Source organism: Mauremys mutica, chromosome 24 (genome assembly GCF_020497125.1).
Source record: "Mauremys mutica isolate MM-2020 ecotype Southern chromosome 24, ASM2049712v1, whole genome shotgun sequence".
Classification (NCBI taxonomy): domain Eukaryota; kingdom Metazoa; phylum Chordata; order Testudines; family Geoemydidae; genus Mauremys; species Mauremys mutica.
The window spans coordinates 11184718-11210890 of NC_059095.1; the positions used below are offsets into that span (position 1 = coordinate 11184718).

Sequence of the window (26173 nt, forward strand, 5' to 3'; positions counted from 1 at the left end):
ACCAACCGCACAAAGGATGGTGGAGTCACTTCAGGTAGTCACTTTCCAAGATCTATTCATCCGAGCGTTTATGACTGTCACGAATATCACAGCATTAGCTTGCTGTACACAGCGTTGAGAGACGGACTGGGTGTTCGGATTTTTGTTTCCCATTCACTGGCATAAAGCTACAAATGATACGTGTAACCTTAACTCTGCCCCTCCTGCATGCGAGTGCTCCTTATAATGCAGTCTCTCCTTCCATCATCACACATTCATTCTCAGCTAAAACACTCTTAACAACATACATCTTCATTTACAACCTTAAATACAGTTGTTCTGTCTCGAAGCGGTGAGACTAAGAGTACATTAAAGTAATCGATAGGAAAAGCTCAGTAAATTGTTCTTACACGGTGGACTGTGGCTTATGTATAACATGACAGAGCAAGAACGAAGATTTGCAGGTATATAACAAACCACCTGAGCTCTCAGATAAATTAGCGCAGTAATTAAATGCCTCATCCCCGAATGCATCCTCCCACCTCACAGGGTCCTAGAGCCCAGGCTCCTGCCTGAGTCCAAACATCTAAACCACAACTAAACAGCCCCTTAGCCAGAGCCCCATGAGCCTGAGCCAGATGAAACGGGCTAGCTGTGGGGTTTTAATTGCAGGTTAAACATACCCTGTGTAAGCTTTGAGAGCTTGGCTCTCTCACCAGCAGAAGATAGTCCAATAAAAAATGGTCCCACCTTGTCTCTCATCCCCTACGAAAAGTGTGAAACAATTGGAGAGGGTTCGGAGAAGAGGCACAAGAATCATTTGCAGTCCGGAACACCTGCCTCACAGAGAGAGAGACTTCAAGCGCTTTAAATCTAGTTAGCTCATCAAAGAGACAACTAAAAGGTGCCTTGCTCATGGGCAGGGAGAAGATTTCTGATAGCGGAGGACACTGTCGTCCAGCAGGCAAATACTTAATGAGATCCAATGGCTGGACATTGAAACCTGACAAATTCAGGCAGGTGAAAATAACAGATTTACGCTGGGGTGAGTGAGAGCTTTACCATGCAAACAGATTGTCAGCTCTTTGGAGCAGGGGCTCTTTATTCTGTGTTTGTACAGGGCCTAGCACACTGGGATCTTGGCCCATGAGGAGGACTCCTAGGCGTTATTGCAGTACAAATACAATAATAATAATAATGCAGGAGGCCAGACTACATGATCACATGGTCCCTTTGCCCTGAAAACCTATGAAGGTTGAAAATAAGTTATTAAGTACATTCTTATTATTTATTTATCTGTATTACCATACTGGGCACGCGGCATTGGCCACTGTCGGAAGACAGGATACTGGGCTAGATGGACCTTTGGTCTGACCCAGTATGGCCGTTCTTATGTTTTTATGAAGTACCTAGGAAACCCAGTTGACTGAAGTATTAAAATGCATACCTCTGAGAGAAGAGAATCTAGCCTATAAAAAGTCTAGGCAATCACAATAACAAGTGAACGTAAGTATAAGGGAATGAAAAGAAATATTATCAGATGCTACACATGTGTATTGACGGCTGTAGGAGAAATGATCTGGTATCATCTTATACTGAGAATCAATACATGATCATATCATTCAAGACTGTATCGTAATACATATGCACAAGGGGCAGGGCTTAGGTTACACAGGCAATTTTACCTTTGTCCGTTCCTGGCTTCTGGGAGCTTAAAGTTACTTCTTTAATATTCTCTTAGCATAGTTTTCTGAATGGAGTTTCCTAGGGTGTTCTGTTTAAGAATATTGGGTCAGACCAAAGGTCCATCCAGCCCAGGATCCTGTCTTCCAACAGTGGCCAATGCCAGGTGCCCCAGAGGGAATGAACAGAACAGGGAATCATCAAGTGATCCATCCCCTGTCACCCATTCCCAGCTCCTGGCAAACATGAGGCTAGGGACACCATCCCTGCCCATCCTGGCTAATCGCCATTGATGGACCTATCCTCCATGAATTCATCTAGCTCTTTTTTGAACCCTGTTATAGTCTTGGCCTTCACAACATCCTCTGGCAAGGAGTTCCACAGGTTGACTCTGCTTTGTGTGAAAAAATACTTCCTTTGGTTTGTTTTAAACCTGCTGCCTATTTGTTTGTTTGTTTTAAGAAAGATGAAATTCTCTAGCATGGAATTTGACTAGACCCTCTCCTGCAACATCCCATCCCAAACAGCTGGCAAATCCCCTCTCTGGCTCATTGTAGGAGCTGGGAAGCTTTTTTTTTACCTTTGAAAGAGGTGCGGCAAATGACCCAACTCTCCTCCCACATTCACTATGCCCCCAACTCAGCAACCCACCAAAGCATATGATTAAATCCCATCCAAATCAATGGGATTTAAGTACAGGCTTAAGTGCTTTGATATTTCAGGGCCTGTGTTTTTGACTGTGCTGGTGAGCTAACCACACCTGCATTCTCCCTGCAGCTTTCCGTCAGCTCCTGCCCCCCTTGGCTGGGGTATCAGGCTCTTTCTGGCTGGGTGGAGGTATCAGATCCTAGGCCATGCCTTATCTGGCTAGTATGTGGGGAGGGGAAGGAATCAAATCCCAGCCCTCCTCCCAGTATCTGCCTGGGAATGCAGGCATCAGATCCCTGCCTTCCCCCATCTCTGATGAGGGTGTGGGACGGGGGAGGATATCAGATCCCAATCCTCCACCTACAGCTGGGGAAGGGGGCAGGAAAGGTATCTGTTCCCAGCCCCACATGTCCATAGTCGGAGGGAGGGTATCAGATCTCAGTCCCCTTCCCTATAGCTAGGAGTAGCAGATCCCCCATGGCTTGTGGGATCTCACATCCCTCTCCCCTATGGTGGGGAGGGGGGGTAGCAGATCCCCCTCCCCCATGGCTGAAAGGGTCTCAGGTCCCCCTCCCCTATGCCTAGTGGGGGATCGCATATCTCCCCCCCATGGCAGGGGTCACAGATCCCCCTCTCCCCACTGGCTGGGGGGTGTCTCATATCCCCCCATGGTGGGGGTCACAGATTCCCCTCTCCCCACTGGCTGGGGGGGTGTCTCATATCCCCCTCCGCATGTCAGGGGTCACAGACCCCCCCCTCCCCACTGGCTGGGGGGTGTCTCATATCCCCCCATGGTGGGGGTCACAGATTCCCCTCTCCCCACTGGCTGGGGGGGTGTCTCATATCCCCCTCTCCGCATGTCAGGGGTCACAGACCCCCCCCTCCCCACTGGCTGGGGGGTGTCTCATATCCCCCCATGGTGGGGGTCACAGATTCCCCCCTCCCCACTGGCTGGGGGTGTCTCACATCCCCCTCCCCCATGGCGGAGGAGGGAGCCGGGGCGGTTCGGGGCTGCTCTCTGCCAATCGCCATGTTTCCCGGCCGCCCCCAGCCCGCCTTCCCCGGCGTGGGCCCGAGCTGGCCGGCAGCCGCCCCTGCGTGACCGCCTGTGCCGGGGTCGGGCCCCCCCGCGCCCGCACGTGTCTGGACGGAGCAGCCGCCCCTGGGCCGGGCCGCTCCCGCTCGGCGTCTGGGTCCGGCTGCCGGCGGCGGGTGAGTGCGCGCGGCCGGGCCCGGAGGGATCGGGGGGCCGGAGCCGCGCCTAGGGCCTGGGAGGGCACCAGGGGGCCGGTCGCAGGGCCTGGGGCAATGCGGGGAGGTGCCTAAAGCCCCTAGGCCCGGGGGTCCCAGGGCGACGTGGGACAGGAGGTGCCTGAAGCCCCTAAGCCCGCGGGTCACGGAGCCGAGGGGGCGCAGGGCTGGGGGGGCCCCCAGAGCGGCGGTCATGGAGCCGGCGGGGAGGGGTCCTGGGGTCACGGGGGGGGTCCCCGAAGCCCCTAGGCCGGGGGCTCGCAGGGCAGGTGCCTGAAGCCCCTGGTCCCGGGGGGACTGGAATTAGGGCCGGTTGAGACCCCCCCGCGCACCCCCACACACATTGAGATGGTGGGGTGCTTGCGTGGCCCTAAGCCGGAGCGTGGCTACAAAACCAGTGCAGGCCGCAAAGCCGCGGGCTCTATTGGAAACAAGGCCGCCCCCGGCTGCGGGGCGAGCGGGGCGATTTCGTCCCGCCCACCGGCGTGCAGGCGATGACTGTCACGGGGCGGGGCGGCGGCTTTGGGTTGAGGCGAGCGGCGCGATTGGTGGAGGGTCCTGTCAGTTAGGGGGCAGGGAGGTTGCCAGGTGCATTGTTTTGCAGACGGCTCGGGGTGAGGCTGTGGCCGGGCTGGGGAGGGGCCTGAAGGGCAGAGTAATGACCCCTCCATTGGTGCCCACAGCCTGGCCTGACCACACTCTCTGCCAGAGCCAGGAATAGGACCCTGGAGTCCTGGTACCCAGCCCCCTGCCTTAACCACTAGCTTACACGCCCCCTGCCCTGGTAATAAAAGGCCTGGCTCCCACTCCCGGCTGCTTTCATTACAAGGCCATGCGTTCCTCCCACATCTGTGACTAGAACTCCCCGGTTCTGACTCCCCCTTGCTTTGTCTTTACCACTGGGCCACGCGTCTCTCCCCAAAAGTTTGAGGGAACTTGTGACTGAAAAACGTCTGTTAGTCTATAAGGTGCCACAGGATTCTTTGCTGCTTTTACAGAACCAGACTAACAGGGCTACCCCTCTAATACTTGAAAATAAACTGACATCGTTAATCAGCTCCTTTAAATGGGGCCATTTTAACCTCCCCACGGATGGATTGGCTTTAAAAAGTACAACCCCCCCTCGCCCAATCAATTCCTCTTCTGTTTGCCGAGCACAGGGTTGATGCCTCCACGCCCCCGTCGCCACCAGGCGTTTCTATAGCCCCATAAACGTACGCTGTGTGTTACACAACCCAGAACAAAATGCACTATGTGCCCCAGAGCGCTACAACGCCATCATAGACTCAGAGCCATGTGAGTAGCCTGTGGGGAATAAACTCTGGATCCGCAGATTAAAGTGCTGATCTCTGCTGTCCGCCTGCCCTACACGCATGCCCACACGCTGCAATTTTTATCCGTAGAAGGGCTTTTACCAGTGATCCCCTGTGGTGTGTGTGTTTCGTGACATTAACTTTCATCCCGTATTTTTAGGTTGGATTTCTGTTGCCCTGTTCTCCCTGCCAGAAGGCAGCTCGTGGGGGGGTGACGTCTGCCCCAGACAGGAAGCAACAGCTGGAGCAGTTCTTGAGCTCAGGTGACCTCTTCTAAAGGCTGGGTACTGGAATCTGAGAAAGGGCCCAGTTCCTTGGGTGGGGTAGGTTTAATCCAGGAACCAGCATGGGAGAGAAGCACCAGCAAGCTGGGCAGTGGGTCAGGTTCATTCTGATGACTGGACCCTGACCCCTGCTAGGGAGTGATGCTTTTGGTGTACCAACCCCTTCCTTAGTGACAGCAGCATGGGAGCCTCCCCAGGGCTCTTTGCACAAAGCTGCTGGCTCAGGACAAGATAGGGCATGATGGGAACGAGGGGAGAGGATTAGACCTGCTTTCAGGGATAGCAGCATCGTGCCAGGATGAGGTGAGGTGACTGGGGAATTTGCTCCCTTCTCCAAATCCATGCCAACACTCTCTGCTTGTGAACATACTTCTGTTGCAGTCCTGTTTCCTGCTTTGATCACATTTGGCTCCTCAGTAGGACCCTTCGTTTGGATCCTGCTACTTTATTTTTTTGCATTTGATCTGCTTTCATAGCATGAGTATTGTACTGTTTTTATTGTCACTTCTGTGTAATTCCCCCAATACCATTGGACAAAAGGATTTTATATTCAAAAGGGGCGGCTGTTGTCAGGGTGCCCAAAATTAGAGGCCACTTTAAAAAAGGAGGGTGAAAAGGACTGTTGTTACATCCAGGTCCTCTCATATTCCAGGGCTTTGCTACAGTATTCCCAGCGTGAGTTGAGTTAATCTCATCCACAGGGCAACATCTAGCTAGGCAAGTGTGGAGGAGGTTTAGCTGAACGTAGAGTTTACATGTGTTTGATGGGAAGCATAGCCTGCAGGGCATGGGGAATGCCAGGCAGTGCTGTGTTAAGGAAAGCTGCAGGGTAATATTAAAGAAACTCTAATCACCCATCTACGGGCAAAGAGGAGTGAGCTAGTAAGAGCTGAATCATTCCCCTCCTACGGAAAACCTCACGGGAGGGGAAATGTTCCTTGTTCCCAAAGCTTGTTCCCTCCAGGGGAAGGTTTTGCAGGCACATGGCTCTTTCAGGGCTGCTGGGATCTTTCCATCAAGCTGAATGAGGCAGCAGTAACTTCTGTGGGGGCGTGTTGAAGAAATGCCACATGCTTGCTAAGGACAGCTTCCCTCCCACCAGCTGATCCACCCCTAAACCTACAGAGTTCTAACATGCACTCTTCACATGGAGGGACATCTGTGGGCTTGGAGAAAGTTGCTGCCCGCCTCTCTCTGAAAGCTTTGGCAAGGGCAGAGTGGAATTTCCTGTTGGAATTTTTAAAGGCTTTGCTTCCACTGGATCACTATTATTTTATTGTACTGTGAGTAGCTTGGGGCCAGATTCTGAGCTGCCCTTTAACCAGTGTAAACCTAGAATAACGACCCTGAGATCAGTGAATTTACTACAGATTTACAACAGCATAACAGACGCAGAATCTCGCCCACGCAATAGGAATAATTTATAATCTGTGCTATAAGTTGTGTCCTATGTTTTTCATCTCTTTCCATCTCACTGCTTTTTAGTGCAGCACATTTGAAAGTGAAAATGCACAGGTGTGAAAATAGTTTGAGGGTGAGTTTTAAAAACAACACAAGACTGGCCAAAAATTGCGTGTGTTGAGGGTTTTACAAAACCTAGTAGTAATAGGAATTCTCTCTTATTTACATTCATAGCCCACTCCCACCAGGGTTCAAAGCGGTTGATCAGAGAACACAGATATTTGTTTGGATTTAAACATTCTCGTTCAGTATTTTCTAGGTTAGATATCACAGCCTTGGGCTAGTGCCTGAGAACCAGAAAGGGAAGCTTGCGATAAATGAAAATGAAAGCTGTAAAAGTGCAAAATGTAACTAACCCACCCAAGTATGGTCCATTTCAATGCTTTGATTTAGAGATCGAGGGAGCTGCTGCTAACACACGTAAGGAAATTTTTGATTGATATTTGGGACCTGATCATGCAGCCCTTACTCACACAAGTAGTCCTTACTCATGCAGGTATCCAATGCCTTTAGTAGGCCTACTTGTGTGAGTAGGGACTACTTATAATCCTGCTTCTTTTGACTTTAGTGATGCAGGACTAGGCCACTTGTGAATATGGGTTGCAGGGTTGGCAAGGGCGCCGATCTAGCAAACACTTGTGCATGAGCGTAGGAGAGTAAAATTGCACAAGATCACACCTCTCTTGGGGTCCTTTGTGCATTTCCTTCCTGGTCAGCCATGGTATACAAGGAAATGTCCCGCGGGTATGTAACTGCTGTGTCTTTCTTGTTCCTGCTTTATAGTTGGAGGAGAGACAATGGCCCAGGAGACTAATCAAACACAGGTGCCTATGCTGTGTACCACCGGCTGTGGATTCTACGGCAGCCCCCGGACCAATGGGATGTGCTCAGTTTGCTATAAAGAGTATCTACAGAGGCAGCAGAGCAGTGGCCGGATAAGCCCCCCAGGTAGAGGAAAGTCCATTGATTGGAAGTCTGGGTGCGTGATATTTTATGAAGCCAGGACAGAACGGATGAAATGTAGCACTGCCTCTCAGCCGATCCGAGAGGTCTCTGGCTCGGCATATAAGCCAGGATCCCACAATCCCTGCACTATCTTAGTTGTATCCCCCCCGATCCAAGTTGTGCGTTAGACATGGCTCCCATTCATCACACTCCAGTACGTCGCATGTCCTGACCGTGAGACTCCATGCTGTTCAGCTGCTCCCTGAGCTCCCCAGTTACCACCAGAGACACCGGGCCAGATTCATCCCCGGTGCAAACCCATTGAAGTCAGTGAAATGGCACCAGGGATGAAATTGGCCACTTGGGTTGTCTAGTTTTCTCATCTCAATAGTGCTGACAAGCCAGAGCAGTGAAATTAAGGATCTGATCCTTGCTACTAAACACATTAGACGCGTGACTGAACAGAGAGGCAGCTGTGAAGACAAACTCTGCTCTTCCCATCATTAGCAGGATTCACCCCTGCTGTGGGTTTGTGCAGACACTGAGCGTACAGGTACTTAGATGGCAACGTGAGAGATGCCTGATAAATCCCTTGTATAATTTTTATCCCCAGCATAGCAATGCTGTACTTGATTTCACTGCAGGGGATGGTACACTAAGGAGGTTGTTATTCCTTAAGGAGGATTAGAGAATTCACTAAAGAGTTTGGTTTAGATCCTCAGCCGGTGTAAATCGTTGTTTCTGTTGTAGCTAGTGGAACGACGCTGGTTTACAGCAGCTGAGAATCTGGTCCTTTGGCTTTAAGCAGTGGCAAAATAACATTTGGGTTCTAGATAACGTAGGTGCCTGCAGTGTCCCTTTAAGGGCCCTTTCAAAGGGCATGTCTGTCTTGAGGTGGAGAATGGGGCAGCTTGATTTCTCAGTACCAAGAAACTGAGAGGCAGACTCTCAAAGAACAGTTCTGTGGGGAGCTGAACAGCCTTCCATTGAAGCCAATGGGAGTTGAGGGTGATTCGCACTCTGAACCTTTGTGGGTAGGTTCTCCTCATCATCTCAAAGCCTGAGGAGCTGCTAAAACCTCCATGGATGATCCCTTTGGCTCTTGTGGGAAAAACCGCTTGAGTTAGTGAGAAGGGTTGTGTGATCCTGGGTCTGAAGGACACCAATTGAATCAGGAATTCATTCCTGAGCCTTGCCTGCTGGCCCTTTGGCTACTGGCTAACGCCTATGGAGCTTGCTGATGTTTCTGAGAGTTCACTGAGAATGTGGGGTTTTGTCTTAGCAGCAAGTGGTCCCAGCAACAGCCCCGCAGCTTCAGATTCCATCCCAGGACAGGGCACAGAGGGAGACCCGACGCCTGAAGATGTGAAAACCAGGTAGGGCCAAGAAACTCTATGCGGATCTACCAGCAATGGCTGTGGGACCAGGAGAGAGGCTTTTATTCTCTGCCATGCAGCTGATTAGCTTTTGTAAAACAGTCTGGGTCTAAAGAGGTCACTGACTCAGTGTTCACCTCTCTGACAGCAGGACCAGCCTCTAAACGTCTAGTGCCCCAAAGGTGACTAGCTGACGTGTGGGGTCTGGTATGAAAGGGCATATGCCTGTGAGTGTCCTTCCACCCCCGTGCCCCCGCTGCTTGGAGCTTTGCTGAGGTTAACCCTCTCTGATCCTTTTCCTCTCCGCCCGCTTCATTTCAGAGAAGCGTCCTGGCTGTACAGACAAGCCACAGGGCCTGATTCCCCTCTCAGGCTGATGTAAAGAGTAATTACATTGAAGTCAGTGGAACTATATTGGTGTAAAAATGCTGTGAATGAGAAGAACAAAATACTTCATGAAGTCCACAATAGACCTCCCTATGTATAACTAATTTACCAGTGCAGCACCTGGATACAAGGGTGATGGGCATTCTAGAAAACCCCCAGAGGGCTGGAATGAGACAGGAGAATCAGACCTATTTTCTCCAGTTCATTGCTGTAAAGTTCAGCAGAGTCCTGTCCTTAACTTGATGGAGGGAGCTGACTGCCTGGGTATGTTCACTTCAGCGGCTGAATGCAGGGGTGGCCAACCCAGCTTCTCATTGGAAGGAGCTGTTGATGAAAGAGAGAAACTGACCTTGCCTCTTTTCTAGCTGGAATAAAAAACCCGCCGGATCAAATCCATCCCCACTGTAATTCCATTGATGGCCCAGTGCTCTTCACCCTGGGTTGAATTCTGCTCATAGCTTTCAAAGGCTCCAGATAGTATTAAATTCAAAACCAATGATACAGATGTGTCTGAAACAGACTTTAATAAATGGAAGGAAAAAAATCCAGGGCTTAGACTCTTCGAGGGAGAAAAATCAGGTGGATTTCTGACCTAGAATACTAAGCTGTAGTAAATAGAAATTGTAAATACAACTTACAAATATAATAAATACAAGTTTGTATGCACACAGCTCTGCCTGTGCACCGTAGCCAGAATCCAAAACACCTGCTGTATTCAAATCCCAGTTTGTCCCAGCTGCTTCATAACTCTCACCACCCCTGCTATTCTCGCTCAGCTCTGCCATGGCCATGCAGTCCTCACCAGTAGCTGTTCTGGTCCTGGATCTCTCTCTATGGATTGTGAATCATGTCCATGGCTTTGGGATGTAGCGGGGAGGAGGGAGGCTGAGATCATCACAAATTCATTCCATTTGAGTCCTAAGAGAAACGTGAACCCAAGTCTCCAGAGAAGAGAGGTTAAATGATTGACCTACCATGCCGCTGTGCTTTCTGTGAATGTAATGACGTTAATTTTGTGGGCTGAAGATGCATCTCGCATAACTGCTCATCCGAGGAAAATATTTCTGTTTGTTTGTTGTTAATGCTCCCAGCACTCAGACTCCTGTGACCCATCAGATGACCGCCATGAGCATATCCAGAGAGGAAACCAGCAGCGAGACAGTCGGATACATTAGCACAGACGAAACCTCATCGGCATCTTCCTCATCAGGTTGGCGCGAGTATAAATGATAATCCAGTTTTAAGCAGCAAATAGAATACTAGCCAGGAACACAGGGAAGAATCAAACATGTATGATCTGTAGCTAAGATCTAGGGGAAAGCATTGGAAAGGCAGTTTCCTCATTGCCTGAGGATGAAGCCTAATAGATCACTCTATGGGCTGAGAACTGACTAGCCACCAACCTTCAAATACCTGGCGGCCAGATAATCTTCCATGATTTCTGTCTTTTTAAATGTCAGAACACCTGGAAGCAACCCACTGCCTGGTGTGCCCCTCTAGGCGACTGCATGCTGCAGTTCCATGCCATCTCTCGAGGGAGGAGTGGCGATCGATCCAGTGCAGGTTAATGGCAGAGGACTAGGAAATAGGATTCCTGGGTTCTATTTCTGGCTATACTGGTGACTCGCTCTGTTGCGTTCCTCACTTTACTGATCTGTGAAATGGCCACATTAATACCCGCATGCCTCACAGAGATGTTTGTACAGTGGAGAAGTGCAAGTGTCAGTGCTAAGTAGGGAGGGCTTCTGGTTACGGTTGATTTGGAGCCATAACGGCGCCACACGCTGCCATGGAGATGCTCTCCTGCAGTCTGAAGCTACAGTTATTTACCCACACCACCCATTTGTTCCTGTACAAATGCTTTTTTTTAAAATGGAGGGTTGATGGCCATTAAAGGAAGTGGATCCTGCTGCCGGATTGAACCATTGGCTCAAGTATGGTGACGGGAGTCCTTTTCTTATGAGCGCAAGGCAAGAACTTGGAAAGAGTAGGTGAGGCTGGTGGTGTTTTCTGACAAGTGGCGCAAAGACAGAGGTAGCCTAGTCTGATGGAAAAGGCACTGGGCAGGGACTTGAGAGACCTGGCTTCTATTCCTGGCTACTGACTCATTGCATGATCATCAGCAGGTCACTGCTGAAGGTAGGTCTGCACTGCAGCGGGGGGTGTGATTTGCGGTTCATGTAGATGTACCTGCACTAGCTGCACTTTAGCTAGCTTGCTAGATCAGCAGCATTGAGGATGTGGCAGCGTGGGCTGCACAAGTCATCCCTACCCTCTGGGGTGTGTACTTGTGCTGCCTGCACTGAAGTTCATGCCACTGCATCCTCCTGGCTGTTTTCAGTGAGCTAACGAGGTTAAAGCCAGCGTGGGTACGTCTGCACAAGCCACACATCACACCCCCAGCTACAGTGTAGACGTAGCCTTCGTCTTCTAGGGCTAGATTTTCTAAGGTGTTTAGGCACCTGAAGATGCAGATAGGTGCCTAGTGGGAGTTTCCAAAGTGGTTAGGCGCCGAACTCCCATGGATTTCAATGGGAGACAGGCACCAGCCTGCTTAGGTGCTTTTGGAAATCCAGCAAGGCACCTAAATACCTTTGAAAACCTGGCCCTTAGAGCCTCAGGGTTCCCACCAGTAGAGGAGGGATTGTGAGGCTTACTTATGTGTGTAAAGCATTGTGAGACCTACAGGTGAAACATGCTATGGAAGTGTGACCATTCATTATTTATTTAACGAAGCTAAAGCCCTGAACTGGGACTCGAGAGATCTGGATCTCAGACAAGTCGTGATCTCTTTGCCTCAATTCTCCACCTGTAAAATGGAGATAATCTCTCTCCCCTTTCTGTGTTGTCTAGATGGTAAGCTCTTTAGGGCAGGTATTTTATCTCGCTGTACGTATGTACAGCTCCTAGCACAGTGGGGTCCCAATCTCCATTAGGGCCTCTAGGTGCTAGTGTAACAAAAACAATACATAGAAATGTTCCCTGGTGTGGAAGGGAGGTAAGGAAACTCTCCCCTCCTCTCTTTGTTCCAGAGACCCTCCTTGAAATATCCCAGAACTCTGCTGAGGGTGAGAAGACTTCAGAAAAACCCAAACAGAAAAAGAATCGCTGTTTTACTTGCCGGAAGAAGATCGGGCTAACCGGTAAGACATAACGGGGAAAGCCGCCTGTGGCCAAGAACAGCACCTGCCTGCTTTAGGGAAAGCCAATTTTTGAATCCCTGAGGTGGTATCGGTTTTCAGACGTTATTGTAGGGTTTCATAAGTATACAGCCATATCCCCTGGTTCTGTGATCCTCTCTGATTTCACAAGATAAGCAGAGTTGGGGTGTTTGGAGGGGAAATTTCCGAGGGATGTGTTGGTATCACGAGAAATGTGGGTGAATGGGTCGGCGGGACGCTGTCCTTTGAACAATACTGAACCCCCAGCCTTAGCTTTCCCAAGCAAGTGACACAATTCTCGTCTGTTTCCTTGCTGCTCTGAGCATTCCAATAGCAAACTGAGCGGCATCTCTCAGTTTCGCTCCGTTGCTGCTCGGCAAAGCTCCGTGCAGAAGCAAAGGCAGTGGAGCTGGCTTTCTGCAGAACTGGGAGGACAGCTGGTGATTGTGGGTGCCTCGGTAGTTGGGTACCCAATTTGAGACATTTTAAAAGGGTCTGATCTTCAGAAAGGGCCTCATACCCACCCTCTGAAAATCAGGCCCTTTTACGATCTCGCAAGTTGGACCCTCAGAAATGGAGGTACCTCAAATCTCTAGTCACTCCTGAAAACCTTGGTCTGTGTATTGAGGGGAAAGCTAAAGTGATGTGCTGGACCCCTGGCTTGCCAGAGGAGGCGAGTTTGTGTGTGGATTTTTTTAAGCCCTTTGTACTTTCTCCCTAATGCTGAGAGGCCACTGGGGAAATGTGAGCCTCATGCAGCTTGTGGATGTGGCGAAGGACAGATAAGCCCTGGGCACAAGCTGAACTCAGTTAAGACCAGCTATAGGGAAGCTTGGGTAATACAAGAATGTATTGTGACAAAGTTCCTCCTCTATCTTGGTGGGTCCTGCGCTTCTTGGCATATTTGTTTGCCTCAGAGATTTACCATGTGGGGCAGGGACCAGCCCACAGACCTTCCCCTCTGGTAGAACCCACAGTCCAGGTCAATTCCTCCAGTGTCTGATCAGGAGTTGGGAGGTTTGCGGGGAACCGAGACCCACCCTCTACTCCGGGTTCCAGCCCAGGGCCCTGTGGACTGCAGCTGTCTAGAGTGCCTCCTGGAACAGCTGCACCACAGCTACGACTCCCTGGGCTACTTCCCCACGGCCTCCTCCCAACACCTTCTTTATCCTCACCACAGGACCTTCCTCCGGGTGTCTGATAACGCTTGTACTGTTCAGTCCTCCAGCAATACACCTTCCCACTCAGCTCCTAATGCCTCTTGCTCCCAGCTCCTCGCATGCACACTACAAACTGAAGTGAGGGCCTTTTTAAACTCAGGTGCCCTGATTAGCCAGCCTGTCCTAATTGATTCTAGCAGTTTCGTCTCAATTGGCTCCAGGTGTCCCAATTAGCCTGCCTGCCTTAATTGGTTCCAGCAAGTTCCTGCTTGTTCTGGAACTGCCCCTGTTACCTTACCCAGGGAAAAGGGATCTACTTAATCTGGGACTAATATATCTGCCTTCTAACACTCTCCTGTATGTGGGGCCTATTTCCGATGTGGGGCCAATTTCCAATCCTCCGTCCGTTCACGTATCCGGGCAGAGTTCCTCTGGGCAACGACCACCGGCTCTCTCAATGTTTTCGAGGAGCGGTGGGTTTAGTGGCCTCTCCCTAGGAGGGAGGAGGGGTTTTCAGCAGTCACGCCCCAGGACTCCAGAGGAATACTCTCCTGTATCCATCTGGCCTGACCCTGTCACAGTATCTACACATTTATTTTGCAATAGGGATGTTTGGAATTCATTCACTGGGAGTCCAGGTCTGGAACAGCCTTCCAAGGGGAGTGGTGGGGGCAAAAAATCTTAACTGGCTTCAAGCCCGAGCTTGATAAGTTTCTGGAGGGGATGGGATGATGAGTCTGCCTACCATGGCGTGTAGCCGATCTGCGGCTGCCGGCAGCAAATCTCTCCAGCGGCTGGTGATGAGACACTAGGTGGGAAGGGCTCTGAGTTACTACAGAGAATCCTTGCTCAGGTGTCTGGCTGCTGGGGCTCGCCCACATGCTCAGGGTTTAGCTGAGCACCATATTGGGGTCAGGAAGGAAGTTCCCCCCCAGGTCAGTTTGGCAGAAACCCTGGGGGGATTTCGCCACCTTCTGCAGCATGGGGCACGGGTCACTTGGCGGTTTAAACAGTAGATTCTCTGTAACTTGAAGCCTTTAAACCATGATTTGAGGACGTCAGTAACTCAGCCAGAGGTCAATTACAGGAGTGGATGGGTGCGGTTCTGCAGCCTGCGATGTGCAGGAGATCAGAGTAGATGATCACGATGGTCCCTTCTGGCTGTAAAGTCTAGGAGTCTGAGGTCCAGTGAGACACATTGTCAGAGGGGCAGGGAAAGGGAGGGCTTGCCTTGCTGGTACCGGTTCTTCATTCTCCAGGGCTGTCAGTCCTAGCACTCCCTTCATTTAAATATACAGCCGTTCCTTGGAAAGAGGGAGCTTGCCTTGCCAGCTGGCTGGGCCCTCTACCCTTCAGCCGTGGTATAGTCAGTCAGTCTTTCGTTCAGACTAGGGTCCCTCCCATCTACCAGCGATTCCCAACATACCCCCGGGACTGTCTGCTACTCTGGGTTTCTACAGCGCCTGGCCCAATGGGGCTCCCTTTTTGGTTGGTCCTTAGCCACTAATGTAATAACCATGATCATGATCAGCGTAACATGGGACTGATGCTCTAGGCTGGGTTTTTCAAAAGCGCTCGGTGTTGGCCTAGCTCTGTGGAAGTCAGTGGTCAAATCCCCACTGAGAGTAACAGGGGCAAAGTTAGGCCAGGAATGAGCACTTGAAAATCTCCCCAGCCCCCTGCCTGCCGCTGAAAATCAACTGGACTCTGACTGTTCAGTGAAAGCAAGATCAGCCTATTCGTTATGAGCCTGTGGAGCTTGATGGTGAAAAAGTAACAGGGTTGTCCCAGGCAAGCAGCATTCATCGGGTCCTGTAAGATGTTACAGGCAAGAAAATTCACTAAGCAATTAACTTGGCTGCGTTTCCTTACCAAAAACAGGACTCCCCTGACATTACTCCACCATTTAATCTTTCCCTGGAAAAAGTTAACCCCAGAGCTGTGGCGGTGACGCTGTTTGAGCAGAGCGCTCTCCTCTTTAACCTCGTTGTAGATTGTGTTTAACAACATGAAATTTACACACAAGCCTTTGCTTTCACCGGCATTAAGGTCCCTTGCGCGAGATAAGCCCAAGGTGTTTTGTGCAGTGCCAGGCACAACAAAGCCCTGATCTAGATTTGCAGCCGTTGGGCGCTATCATATAAATGTTATTAGCACGTCCACTCCAGGTACACAGAGAAGGGAAAATACACTCTTTGTGCAGGCTCTCCAGATCTGTAGGCAACCGGATGTCTTGGAAGGGAAGCTGCTTTCTCACCCAGCATGTTTAAAAAGTCGAACACCCCCCACCCCTTCTTATGGGAATAAACATATTGGGTAGCTCACAAGAATTCTGTGTATTAGGGAAAGGCAAGTCAGTACCCGTGTCCTTGGATTCCCAGATGGGGATAAATTCATACATCCCACCAGTGTCTTGGAAATCGTTCCATAGCATGGCGCTTCCAGAAAGGTGCTACAGGCTGCAGCATTGTCCGGTGGTTAAAGTGCTGAACTCAAGTTAGGAGACCAGGGTTTTGCTCGGCTGCTGAACTGGAGCAGATTACTTCCCTGCCCTGTGCTGGATTCCCCAATCTAGGACACTGGGATAACGGTACTGGTTCAAACACCTTTGAAAAGCATTGTCTAAGAGCGAAGCTAAATGATTAAACTACAGACTTCCAAGGCTTAGGTAGTTCACGTGTGTAGTTGACTCCATCCAAAGGCACCAGAGACATTAGCCATAAAACCCAGTTCTCTGGAAAGTTTTCAAGGGGACCAATGATCAGAATGAGACACAGTTGTAGCTAACACGGTTCTGTGGATAAAGCAAACCCAAAATGTCCAAGTAGCAACCAGGCTGTTACCTAGTATCTAGCGAGATCCATCAAAATGCAGCACAACCTCAATTATCTGAGCTTCAGCAAACTGGTTTCCAAAACAGGGTCATTTTCCCATAGTCCATTATCTTTGGTTATTGAAACGCTTCCAGTGACGCTGCTGCCTCTGGCCTGCCCTTTGCTGAATGGGTTGTGCTGTAAATCTAACATGGCACGTTGTATTTTGAGCCACTCCTCCTGCCATCGGGGCACAAAAGAGCTGACTCCTGCTCAGCAGAAATGTGAGAACAGGAAGCCTGATCTTTATGGGAAGCCTGGTGACATGCTGTGACCTCCAACCTTGGCTTCTGATTGGTTCACTAGCCCTCCTCCTCTCCAGTGAATGTGGAAGCGCAGGGGCACAGGAAATCAAATGAAGTGATGGCCGAGCCACTGGACTTCTCCGTGGCAGCAGCTGAGCCACCCTGGATCACGGGGTTGGGGGGATCCACAGAGGACTCGCAGGCAGTTAGTGCCTAATCTGACCTTTTTTAGGCATAAATGGGGCATCAGTGTGTGCCAAGCGCCAACCCTCTCGCCCTGTTTGTGTCACCTCCCCATCCTGATAGTTCATGGTTAACTCTGCTTTGTCTCTCTGGAATTCGCCTATCCAGGTTTCGACTGCCGCTGCGGGAACCTGTTCTGTGCCATCCACCGGTACTCTGACATGCACAGCTGCCCGTATGACTACAAGGCGGAGGCGGCCGAGAAGATCCGCAAGGAGAACCCCATTATTGTGGCAGAGAAGATCCAGAAGTTGTGAAGGAAGCTGAGCATTGAGTACTTGAGCCTTGTGGCGTGGCACTCCTCCCACTCCCGTTCCCTTCCCCCCACGGTGTCTGGGATCCTGCCAGGAGGCGAGGAGACTCAGCAACCCCGTGGCTCCTTTCTCCCCACTTCTTTTCCTCTACCCGTCACTCAGTTGACGTGTTTTTAACCCGTTTTCAACCAGAAAAGGGATCTGCACCTACCCCGCCCGCCCCCCTGTTAAGAGCTTTGGACTTGTCTTCCAGCAGGGCTGCGCACACAGCTCATGGCGTGCAGGAGTTCAGCAGCCCTTCCGTTCTGTCTGTGCGACAGCCCCGGGCTTTGCAAACAGGAGCCTGCTGTGAGCATTGGTGAGTCACTGCAGCACCTTGCTCAGCAGCAAACGTCATCTCCTCGCCCCCTGAGGCTCCCATTTGGGCTCAGACACAGAACAAGGATTCTGTCCCGTTACAGCTCTGAGTTTTCCCCCTTCCCCTTAAGCAGCGGTTGGTGTCGCGACAGAATCGTGAAGCAGCGGCGGCTGGTGCAGCAGAAGGAGCTCGTGGCTCGCGGACGCTGCAGCCAAACGTGAGCGTTACGCCCATGAGCCAGGAACATTCAGGAAAAACCCACAAATGCCTCTTGCCCTTCCCCAGGCTTTGTGGGATGCTGGGCTCAGCGGCGGGGGCTGCTTTCAAGGCTCCGGCGGGACGCCTGGCGCTAGCCTCGTGTTTCAGACTCGCCCATGTGCGGTTGTTGGCTGCTTACCGAGCAAGGCCGATTGTAGCCCCACCGAAGCTCACGCGCCAATAACTCCCTTCCGCCCCTCCCACTCTTTACCTTCTGCCTTATTGTGTGATTCTCTCTTATCAGGGTTGTGCGCAAAATTCAGACCAGCAATCCTCCTCCTCCTCCTCCCTTTGCTGCACGCATGCAAATCTCAGAGAGCTCTGTCCTCCCTCCAGGCCTCGCTGATATTCAGTGAGCCTCTCTCTCGAGTGGGTGGATCTGGTGGGAAATCACACTGAGCCGCTGACCTCTCCCAGCTCACTGCTTGTTCCCCAGGGTGCAGTGGTAGTGGCAGATCCTCAGCTGTTGTGAATCAGGGCCGCTCCATTGCCTTATAGCAGCTGAATCTGCCTGCTAAGGAACTTCTACCGTTCTGAGCCATACAGTTCCCAGATGTGGATCAAAGGGGCTGAATTTGGGCACCTCTGGGACCCAGATTGAGGTTCTGATCCTGGATGGAGAGGAATGTTGGAAACTCACAGGATCTGGCCCTCGATTAGATTTGAAAAGAGGATTCGGGGCAGGGGTGGGTGTGAAATCCACTCCTGTGCAGCGCGCCAGCCCCACACCCCTGCGCCACTGAAATCCCACGTACATTCCTGTGATGAGCAGGACTCGGTATAGAGGCGCTGGGCAGGCTCTCTGCAGAGAAGTGAATTTCACCCGGGCCCCGCAGCAGCTAGGAGCCTAGGAATCAGGCTGCCACTGCTGCTTTGCGGGGAGCTCTCGGATGGGAGCGTTAGGAGGTGGCTCGTTTCTGGGCTGTTTACAGGACCCAACAAACTGAATGAGCCCCGAATTCTAGAAGCAAAGGAAGCGAAATGAGCCCCCGGAGAACGAAGCAACTAAAATGCCTCTGCCCTACTTTTAAACTATCCCACGTGATAAATTGTTCCCTTAAACGTCGACTTTATAATAAAAGTGCAAGAAGCAGTTCAATTCATCGGGCCAGACCTGAGCTGCTGTAAAGCAATCCTGAAATCCACGCGGCCTGGCCCATTCACACCAGCTGAGGATAAAGATTTTTAATTTTTCTACCTGGATCCAGCCAAATCAGTCTCTCCCCTCCTTGTCCTAGCAGCATTCCCTGCAGAAGGTACCACGGGGAAAGAATTCAAGGGCTAAATTCTGGGCTCAGTAACACTGGTGTAAATCCAGAGTAACTACAGTGGAGATAGAGCTCCTCATTCACTAGAGCCGCCCTCTCCAGTCTGACCCTGGTGTAACTCCATTGATCGGCATCGAGCTGGTGCATAAACCTGGAGTAACGCATTGGTGAATCTGATCCGCTCTGCAAATCCGGAGTAGCTCCATTGACTTCAGTGCAGACACGCCAGGCTAGCTACTGGGCTGGAGGATCCAGCCTGGAGCATCAATCCCAAGTAGCATTGCTGACTTCATGGCAAATTCCAAGCCTTGTTTTGGTTTCAGTAGAGGCGCGCTAGGTACGTGCCAAGGTAACATGGCTCTGAATCAGGGCCAGGCTGTAAACGCAGAGCAGCTGTGTTCTCGTCAGTGCAGAAAGCTGGAATAGCTCCGCTGGAGTCATTCTGGATATACACGGGTGCTTCTGCGACCAGCATCTGGTCTCCAGCAGTTTGGGGCCATATAACCAGTGTCGGGGGTTGGTTTCCTTCTGCGCCATCCTTTTGTTAGCCTAAGTGGGCTCGTTTGGGCTTGTGTTTAATTCAAGCCAGCTAGCGGTTTCTTCCTCCCACCATACGCTTCCTGGTGCCCACGCCCATCTTGAGCCCAGCAGAAACCCCACTTCCTTATGGAGAGACATTTTCATTCGTGAAAAGGGCCTGCTGCACCGTGGCTGGCTTGGTCCCCAACCTTGGTTCCAGCATGGCCATGGGAGGCCCTGGAACCATTCTCCGATCACACACTGTCAGTAGCGGTCACATTAAGCCTGGGAATTCTTTACCAGGGGGAGGGGCAGTTCACTGTGGAGGGAAGCCCAGGCAGTGATAAACCAGCCCTCTGTTTCTCCACCACTTCCTCTATCTCTGTCTTCTTCCTAGAAAGTCTGATACCAGATATGTAAATATTAATATATTCTAGTTTGCTTGGATGGTGTCAACTGCTCTTTGTGTTGCTGTGGCTCGGGAGCTCTCTGGCCACCCGCCGTTTGAGCTGATGTTTTGCGGGTGAACTGCCGACTACCCCAGGAAGAGCTGCGTGATGAAGGGTGCCACTCTACTGTTCAGCTCCAGTCGTCGTTGGCAGCGCGCTTTGAGATCTCCAGGTGACAAGCGTTGTAGAAGAGCCGGGTATTCTGATGAGCCCCTGGGTGGGCTTTTCCCCAAAACGCATTGCACCTGTTTCTTATCTCCCTCGCCCCAACATAAATCAGGAGTAGCGCCATTGGAATCAGCAGGCCTGATTCTTTGCCTTGTTCCTTGGGTCATTTAGAGCTGTGTAAAGTGACTGTTAAAACGGTGGCGTTCTGAATTGCCTCTGAATTTCTGTTCATTCCCCCTGGGGCATTGGCCACTGTCGGAAGACAGGATACTGGGCTGGATGAACCATTGGTCTGACCCTGTATGGCCGTTCCTATGTGTTTTACACACCCACTTTGCACTGCTGTAAATGGAGGGACAATGTGCAAGGGGTCTGGGGGGCCAGCAGCGTTAGACTGACATGAGTGAGCTCAGATTCAGGCCCTATCACGCTCCTGCTTTATCATTTGCTTTCAGATGATCTCCAGGTCTGACTCGTCACAAGCAGTGGCTGGGGATGGCTGCAGTAAAGCAGCGTCTCAGGTCAAAGGGGCTTTGCTGCCACTGAGTGGGGCATGATGAGTCGTGCCTTGGTAGCTGTCTTTTAAAGTGCCTGAGTTGCTGTTCCGTCCCCTACTGGGGAATACCCGAGCTAGCTGGGTTAAAGTGAGCTCGGGTGTGTCTGCCCATGCTGCAGTCGCACCCTGTGATTGTGGTGCAGACACACCTCGAGAGGCATCTGGAGCCCAGGAACACAAAGCTACAAGGGATTAGTGAAACTCCCCTGCCCGTCCTGCCCAACCCTAACCAAGGCCTTGCCAGACGAGTGCCAGGCTGCCACTCGCTGTAGTGCTGCAGCCTGCATGCTTTGCAGGGATGGTGCTTGGAGGTGCCCATCCTTGGTGCCTGGCGGAAGCCATTGGAAGCATGGTGCATGATGACCCAAGGCGCAGCTTGTGTTCCTCTGCTCCCCATGGCCCTGAGCAGGCTGGAGCTCCACGGTATGCTGCTGCCAGAGCCTGAGATCCATCCGCTGCCAGCGTGGCCATCACAGCGAGGCTGCCATAACCTGTCACCCACAGCGCCGTGGGGGGTGTGGAAGCAATGGCTGGGTCCCAGGGGAGGAAGGGGTTGGTGGCAATCACCTCGCGTGGATGAAAAGGGCTGAGGGACAAATGCTGCCCTTGGACTCAAGTGTGTACGGCTCCTGTGGGAGCTTTGGCCCAGATCCTCAAAGGGATTTAGGCACCCAACTTCCCTGGAAATCAGTGGGAGTTAGGAGCCCCAGTACCTCTGAGGAGCTGGGCCTTTGTGGGTCTGGTCGACAACCTGGGAGCTTCTGGAGCTGGGTCCATGTCCAGGGCCTCACTCACACCAGACGTTGGCTGCCAGGGAGTGTGCTCGTGGAAAGCAAAGGAAGGGGGGTGTCAGAATGCTGCAGGGCCTAGAGCCACCACTTGGAGCTGTCCGGACCAACATTTCCCTGACACAAGGAGATCCCTGGAACCCTGACCGGGCTGCTCAACGGCCCCTGTGTCCTGTCGCTACAGCTGATAACCCGGCTCCAAACGCCCGGCATTAGTGAATCATGTGCAGTCAAGGCCAAGTACAATACAGCCTCTGTGATCCCGCAGCTAAAAGGCATCCCAGGGAGGTGGCCTCGGTGGCCTTTGCTCCAGTGATCTCAGGAAACTGGCCGTGTTTTATTTTTGTGCCTTAGCCTGCGAATGTGAATCTCTGCTTCTGGACATGCCGAAAACTAAGCAAGCTCCGGCTGGAGCATCGGCAGGGGCTGCAGGGCCACATCCTTGGCTGGTGGAAGTCAGTGGAGTGACACCAAGTCATGCCAGCTAAGGATCAGGCCCACACCTTCCCGAACACACACTCTGTCGCTGAAGGCTTTCACAGGCAAGACAAGAAGGGAAATTTCCCAGTGGTGGAGGAGCTGGTCAGGTGAAAAGAGGCTCTCTCGAGGGGTGTGATTTGGGAAGGCCAAACCGGAACAATGCCAAGAAACAATGGAAAGGCTGCGTCACTAGCTCGCCCCAGAGAGCGGCTGGGGAAGAGATGAAGCAGAGCAGAAACAGGAGAGGAGCAGCTTTGGCATCTTCTCTGATCAGCAGTTGCCTGCCATTGTCCAGTCTGAACGTTGGAGGAGTCCTTGCTTTGTAGTAGTGGCCCTTGTCCCAAGACTGCCTAATATCTACCATTGTACAATTTTCCAGCCACTGCTGGAAGAGCTTTAGCACCGTTGTGATTGGCAGCAGGACTCTGAAATTCGCTATGCGGTGATGGGTGGTGTCAGGGAGGCGCTGCTGTTGGCTCTGTAATGATCCGTTTGGATCTGGCTGAGTTACAAGCTGTCCAAACCCACCAGTCGCTGTACGCGTTATGCTCAGCACAGCTTGCTGCTAAAATTGCCTGACAGGCCGTCTGCACTGAGCATGCTCAGTGCTACTCCCTGCGGCATTCGGAAGTGGCTGCGCAGGAAAATCCCTGGATGAGACGCAGACCAAAAGGGTGAAATTCTCTGGCCTGTGTTAGATGATCAAAATGGTGCCTTCTGGACCTGACATCTGTTGATCCTCCTGGTCCTGCACCCCCATCAAAACACCTTTTGGCCTATGGGAGGGAGCCTGAAGACGACATCAGGTCTCCCCTGTTTAATCTCTCCTCACCTCTCCGTTCACTCCAATTTGCTGAGTCTCTGCCAGTGTTACAAACCCTGTTTGCATCCTAGTTCTCCCAGGGCTGAAGATAAGCTGATGCCTCAGCCACCTCTGGTGGAAAGGGACAAGGATGGGGGCGGGGGGCGCATTTGGGGCCCACGCCTGAGAGCCATGCACAGTGAGCAGTTTATGTTAATCCTCGGCAGCTGTCTAGTTTATTTCAGCTGAGGTTCTGCAAAGGCAGCTCACTTGTCACCCCCGTCTTTAACGTTGGGGAAACTGATGCACAGGAAGGAGACGTGAGGAGCCCCATGCTCACAGCAAGTGACAGGTTCCCTGCTCTAGCCACCACCTCCCAGTGCTGGGAATGGAACCCAGGAGTCCTGTCTGCCAGTTTCCCTGTCTCCCTCGCTCTCCTCTATTTGTCCCCCGCACCCTTGTTTATTTTTACTCTTCATCGGACTCTAATCCCCTGTCAGGGTTAATTCTCATTCTGCCCTCGCCTCGAGAGAAGCTCATTCTAAGAGCAAAGGACTCAAAGGTGGGGCGGGGTGGATATTGTGAATCCTTCAAGAGGCTTACCCGGCACAGGTGCAGGAGTCCTGCGTCTCAGCTGGAGACGCAAGGTTAGGAGGGGGTTGGTTTTCTGCTCCTGATAAATGGAAATGAATTTACCTGGAGACAAGGGAAGAGGCGAGTCCTAGATTGTAAGGCCAAACGAGAGGCAGTGTGGCCTAAGGGCTAGTGCACTGGCTTGAGACCTTGAGTCTAGTCCTGGCTCTGCCAACGACATACGGGGTGACCTTGGGCAAGTCACTTATCCTCTCTGTACCTCAGTTTCCCCATCTGTAAAATGAGGATGGCACTCCCCTGTGAAGGGCTTTGAGATCTATGGGTGAAAACTGCTGGGTATTTCTAGTCTGACCACCTATGTGGTAATGTCACCCAGTTAGCCCTGCCTTGCGCCCAATAACTTGTGTTTGGCCAAAGCGTCTCTCCCAGCAAAGCAGCTGGTCAGGGACTTGAAGAGAGCAGGCCATGGAGAATCTTGGGCGTTTGTTCCCGTGGTTACTCCCCTCACGGAGACAAACATGGGCCTGATTTCTAATCTGAATGTGTCTGACTTCAGGATCCAGCCATCAGTCCTTGCTCTGCCTCTCTGCTAGATTCATGAGTGTTTGGAGCACAGGATTTTCTCCTAGACCCCGACACTGTGTTGCTCCAATGCAGCAACAGGAGTGATCAGTTAGGCCTCGGGGCCTGTTTCTCTTTTCCTGGCTGCAGAAATCCAGGTAATGAGCTGCCCCTCCTTGGATAGCCCCGGCGTGTAACCCATTTTTCTGAGCCTGGCTAGATGCCATCTACAAAAGACAAAACCGTGTTTCAGCCAGTGTGGTTGAAGGGGGATGGCTAACCAGGCGCTGACGGATGTGAGGGAGGAATGATTTTAGGGTGTTCGGAGGGCATATAATTAGAGGCGATAGGATGAAAGGAAAAGGTAGATGAGATAGCAGGAAAAACTTCCTCCTGGGGCAGACTGGGAGGGTGTGGAGTCATCCCAGAGGACGTGGTGGGAGCCCCAGGAGTTGAGTCTTTTGAATCAAACTAGACTTAAAAAATGCCCAGGGTGATACGCTGCTGGGAATGATCCTGCACTGGCCTTGGGAGCTGGACTAACAGCTCAGTCCCAGCTGCAATTGCTGCGCTGTGCAAAACAGTGTAGCTTAGTGGATAAAGCACTCACCTGGGACTGAAGAAACTGGGTTTTATTCCTGGCTCTGCCACTGGCCTCCTGGGTGACTGTGGGCAAATAATTTCCCCGCTCTGTGCCTCTGTCTCCCCATCTGATACTGACTTCCTTGGTAAAATGCTTCGAGGTCCATGGCTTAAAAGCGCTATAGATCAGTTAGGCCTTGTTATTATTGCGCTCATTCTTAGCCCAGAAAGTGCCTTGAGTTAGACTGAGCTCAACACGCTCTCCAGGCCAATTCCTCACTGCTTTGCGGCAGGACCAGCCAGCTGCCGCCCTATGGGGATGGGATCAGAGCTGGGGGTCGGGGGAAGTCACCTGTCCCTTGAGCTCCAGCTGGAAGGGATCTCCTGCCATCTGTGATGCTGGGAGCTTGGCAGAGGGATTAGGACTGGGTCGTCTGACACAGGCTGGGTGTCTCGTCTTCGGGGCAGAGCCCAGGGCCAGCTTCCCAAGGGCTCAGCGCCCACCTTTGGGGCCAGGTTTTTGGGTGAGCCGGCAGCTCCCGTGGGCGTCACACTCCTCTTTGAAAAGCCTGGCCCAGATAAATAGCTTAGGTCGGAGCTGGGTCACTGAGGGGTGCACGCGTCAGCCGGGCCTGCGGGAAAACCCCCTCTGATTGGCTGCCTTCCCGACCGCCCCACCCCCTGGGGTAGAGCAGCCAATCAGAGGCAGGCGGTGCGATCGTGCGCCCCCACCGTTCTCAGGAGAGGAGGGAGGTAAAGATCCCATCAGCGCAGGGTGAGTCGGCTCCCTGCTCCCTTCCTGGGAGCAATGGGGACTGGGTGGCTCCTCTCCCTGCAGCACCCACCCGGGAAGGGCTGGGGGGCAAGGAATCCCAGCAGCTGCCGGAGGAGCTGAGGTGGGGGGGCGCAGAACTGATGGGGGGCAGGCAGATGCAATGTCACTTCCCTTGCCGTAAACAATGATTCCCTCCCCCTCCCACACACTTTTTTTGGACCACTTTAAGCCATGATTGTCCGGACTCCTGGGTTCTGTTCCTGGCTCCGCTATTGACTCGTGGGGTGACCTCACGTAAGTCACATCCCCTCTCCGGGCTCGGGTGGCCCCGTGTCGAATGGGGCCATCGCTATGACCCAGCCCTGGGGCTGATTCATTCCTGTTGGTGTGATGCTCTGAGAGCCGTGGAAGGATGGTGCTGGAGAAGGGCCAAGGGCCGTCGTCATTCCCTGAACCCCATCAGCACAGGCGCCGTTTTACAGCTTCGGGCTCCTTTCCTGCTATGGGACGGGGCTGTGTCCTCGTTCCGGGGCAGGCGAGGGATCCCAGCCTGCAGAGAGACTAGACTCAGAAGCCCCCCCCCCGGCCTGCTGTGTCGTACTGAATCACGGCTCTGCCAGGAGGGGGTGCGCTCTGCCAGCCAAGAGGGAACCAGAGGCCAGTTCTCAGCCTGTCTTCACCCACCAGCCTGTGATAGGAATTCCCAGCCTCTCATCCGGCTTGGGTGCGGGAGAGCACGCTGAGGTGCCTGT

The 26173-nt window shown here is 52.1% G+C and overlaps 1 protein-coding gene across 4 annotated transcripts; it reads left to right on the plus strand.

Moving 5' to 3' along the window:
* Window positions 1–3561: 3561 nt before the first annotated feature.
* Window positions 3562–20113, plus strand: LOC123355956 (AN1-type zinc finger protein 5-like). Of its 4 annotated transcripts, none has more exons than XM_044998836.1 (7): window positions 3562–3678; window positions 5035–5137; window positions 7403–7567; window positions 8847–8940; window positions 10419–10537; window positions 12360–12470; window positions 17118–20113. In XM_044998836.1, exons 3-7 carry the CDS (start codon window positions 7417–7419, stop codon window positions 17264–17266), a joined length of 624 nt encoding a protein of 207 aa, XP_044854771.1. In that variant the 5' UTR covers window positions 3562–3678; window positions 5035–5137; window positions 7403–7416; the 3' UTR covers window positions 17267–20113. The 4 variants fall into 4 exon arrangements, with proteins under 4 accessions (XP_044854771.1, XP_044854772.1, XP_044854770.1 ...); XM_044998837.1 differs by lacking the exon at window positions 3562–3678 and adding an exon at window positions 4183–4297; XM_044998835.1 differs by lacking the exon at window positions 3562–3678 and adding an exon at window positions 4642–4857.
* Window positions 20114–26173: the final 6060 nt, after the last annotated feature.

Coding starts and splice junctions, on each gene's coding strand:
- LOC123355956 (XM_044998836.1), top strand. CDS start 7,417: ATGGCCCAGGAGACTAATCAAACACAGGTGCCTATGCTGTGTACCACC. Junction 10,538..12,359: donor ATCGGCATCTTCCTCATCAG/GTTGGCGCGAGT, acceptor TCTTTGTTCCAG/AGACCCTCCTTGAAATATCC. Junction 12,471..17,117: donor GAAGAAGATCGGGCTAACCG/GTAAGACATAAC, acceptor TCGCCTATCCAG/GTTTCGACTGCCGCTGCGGG.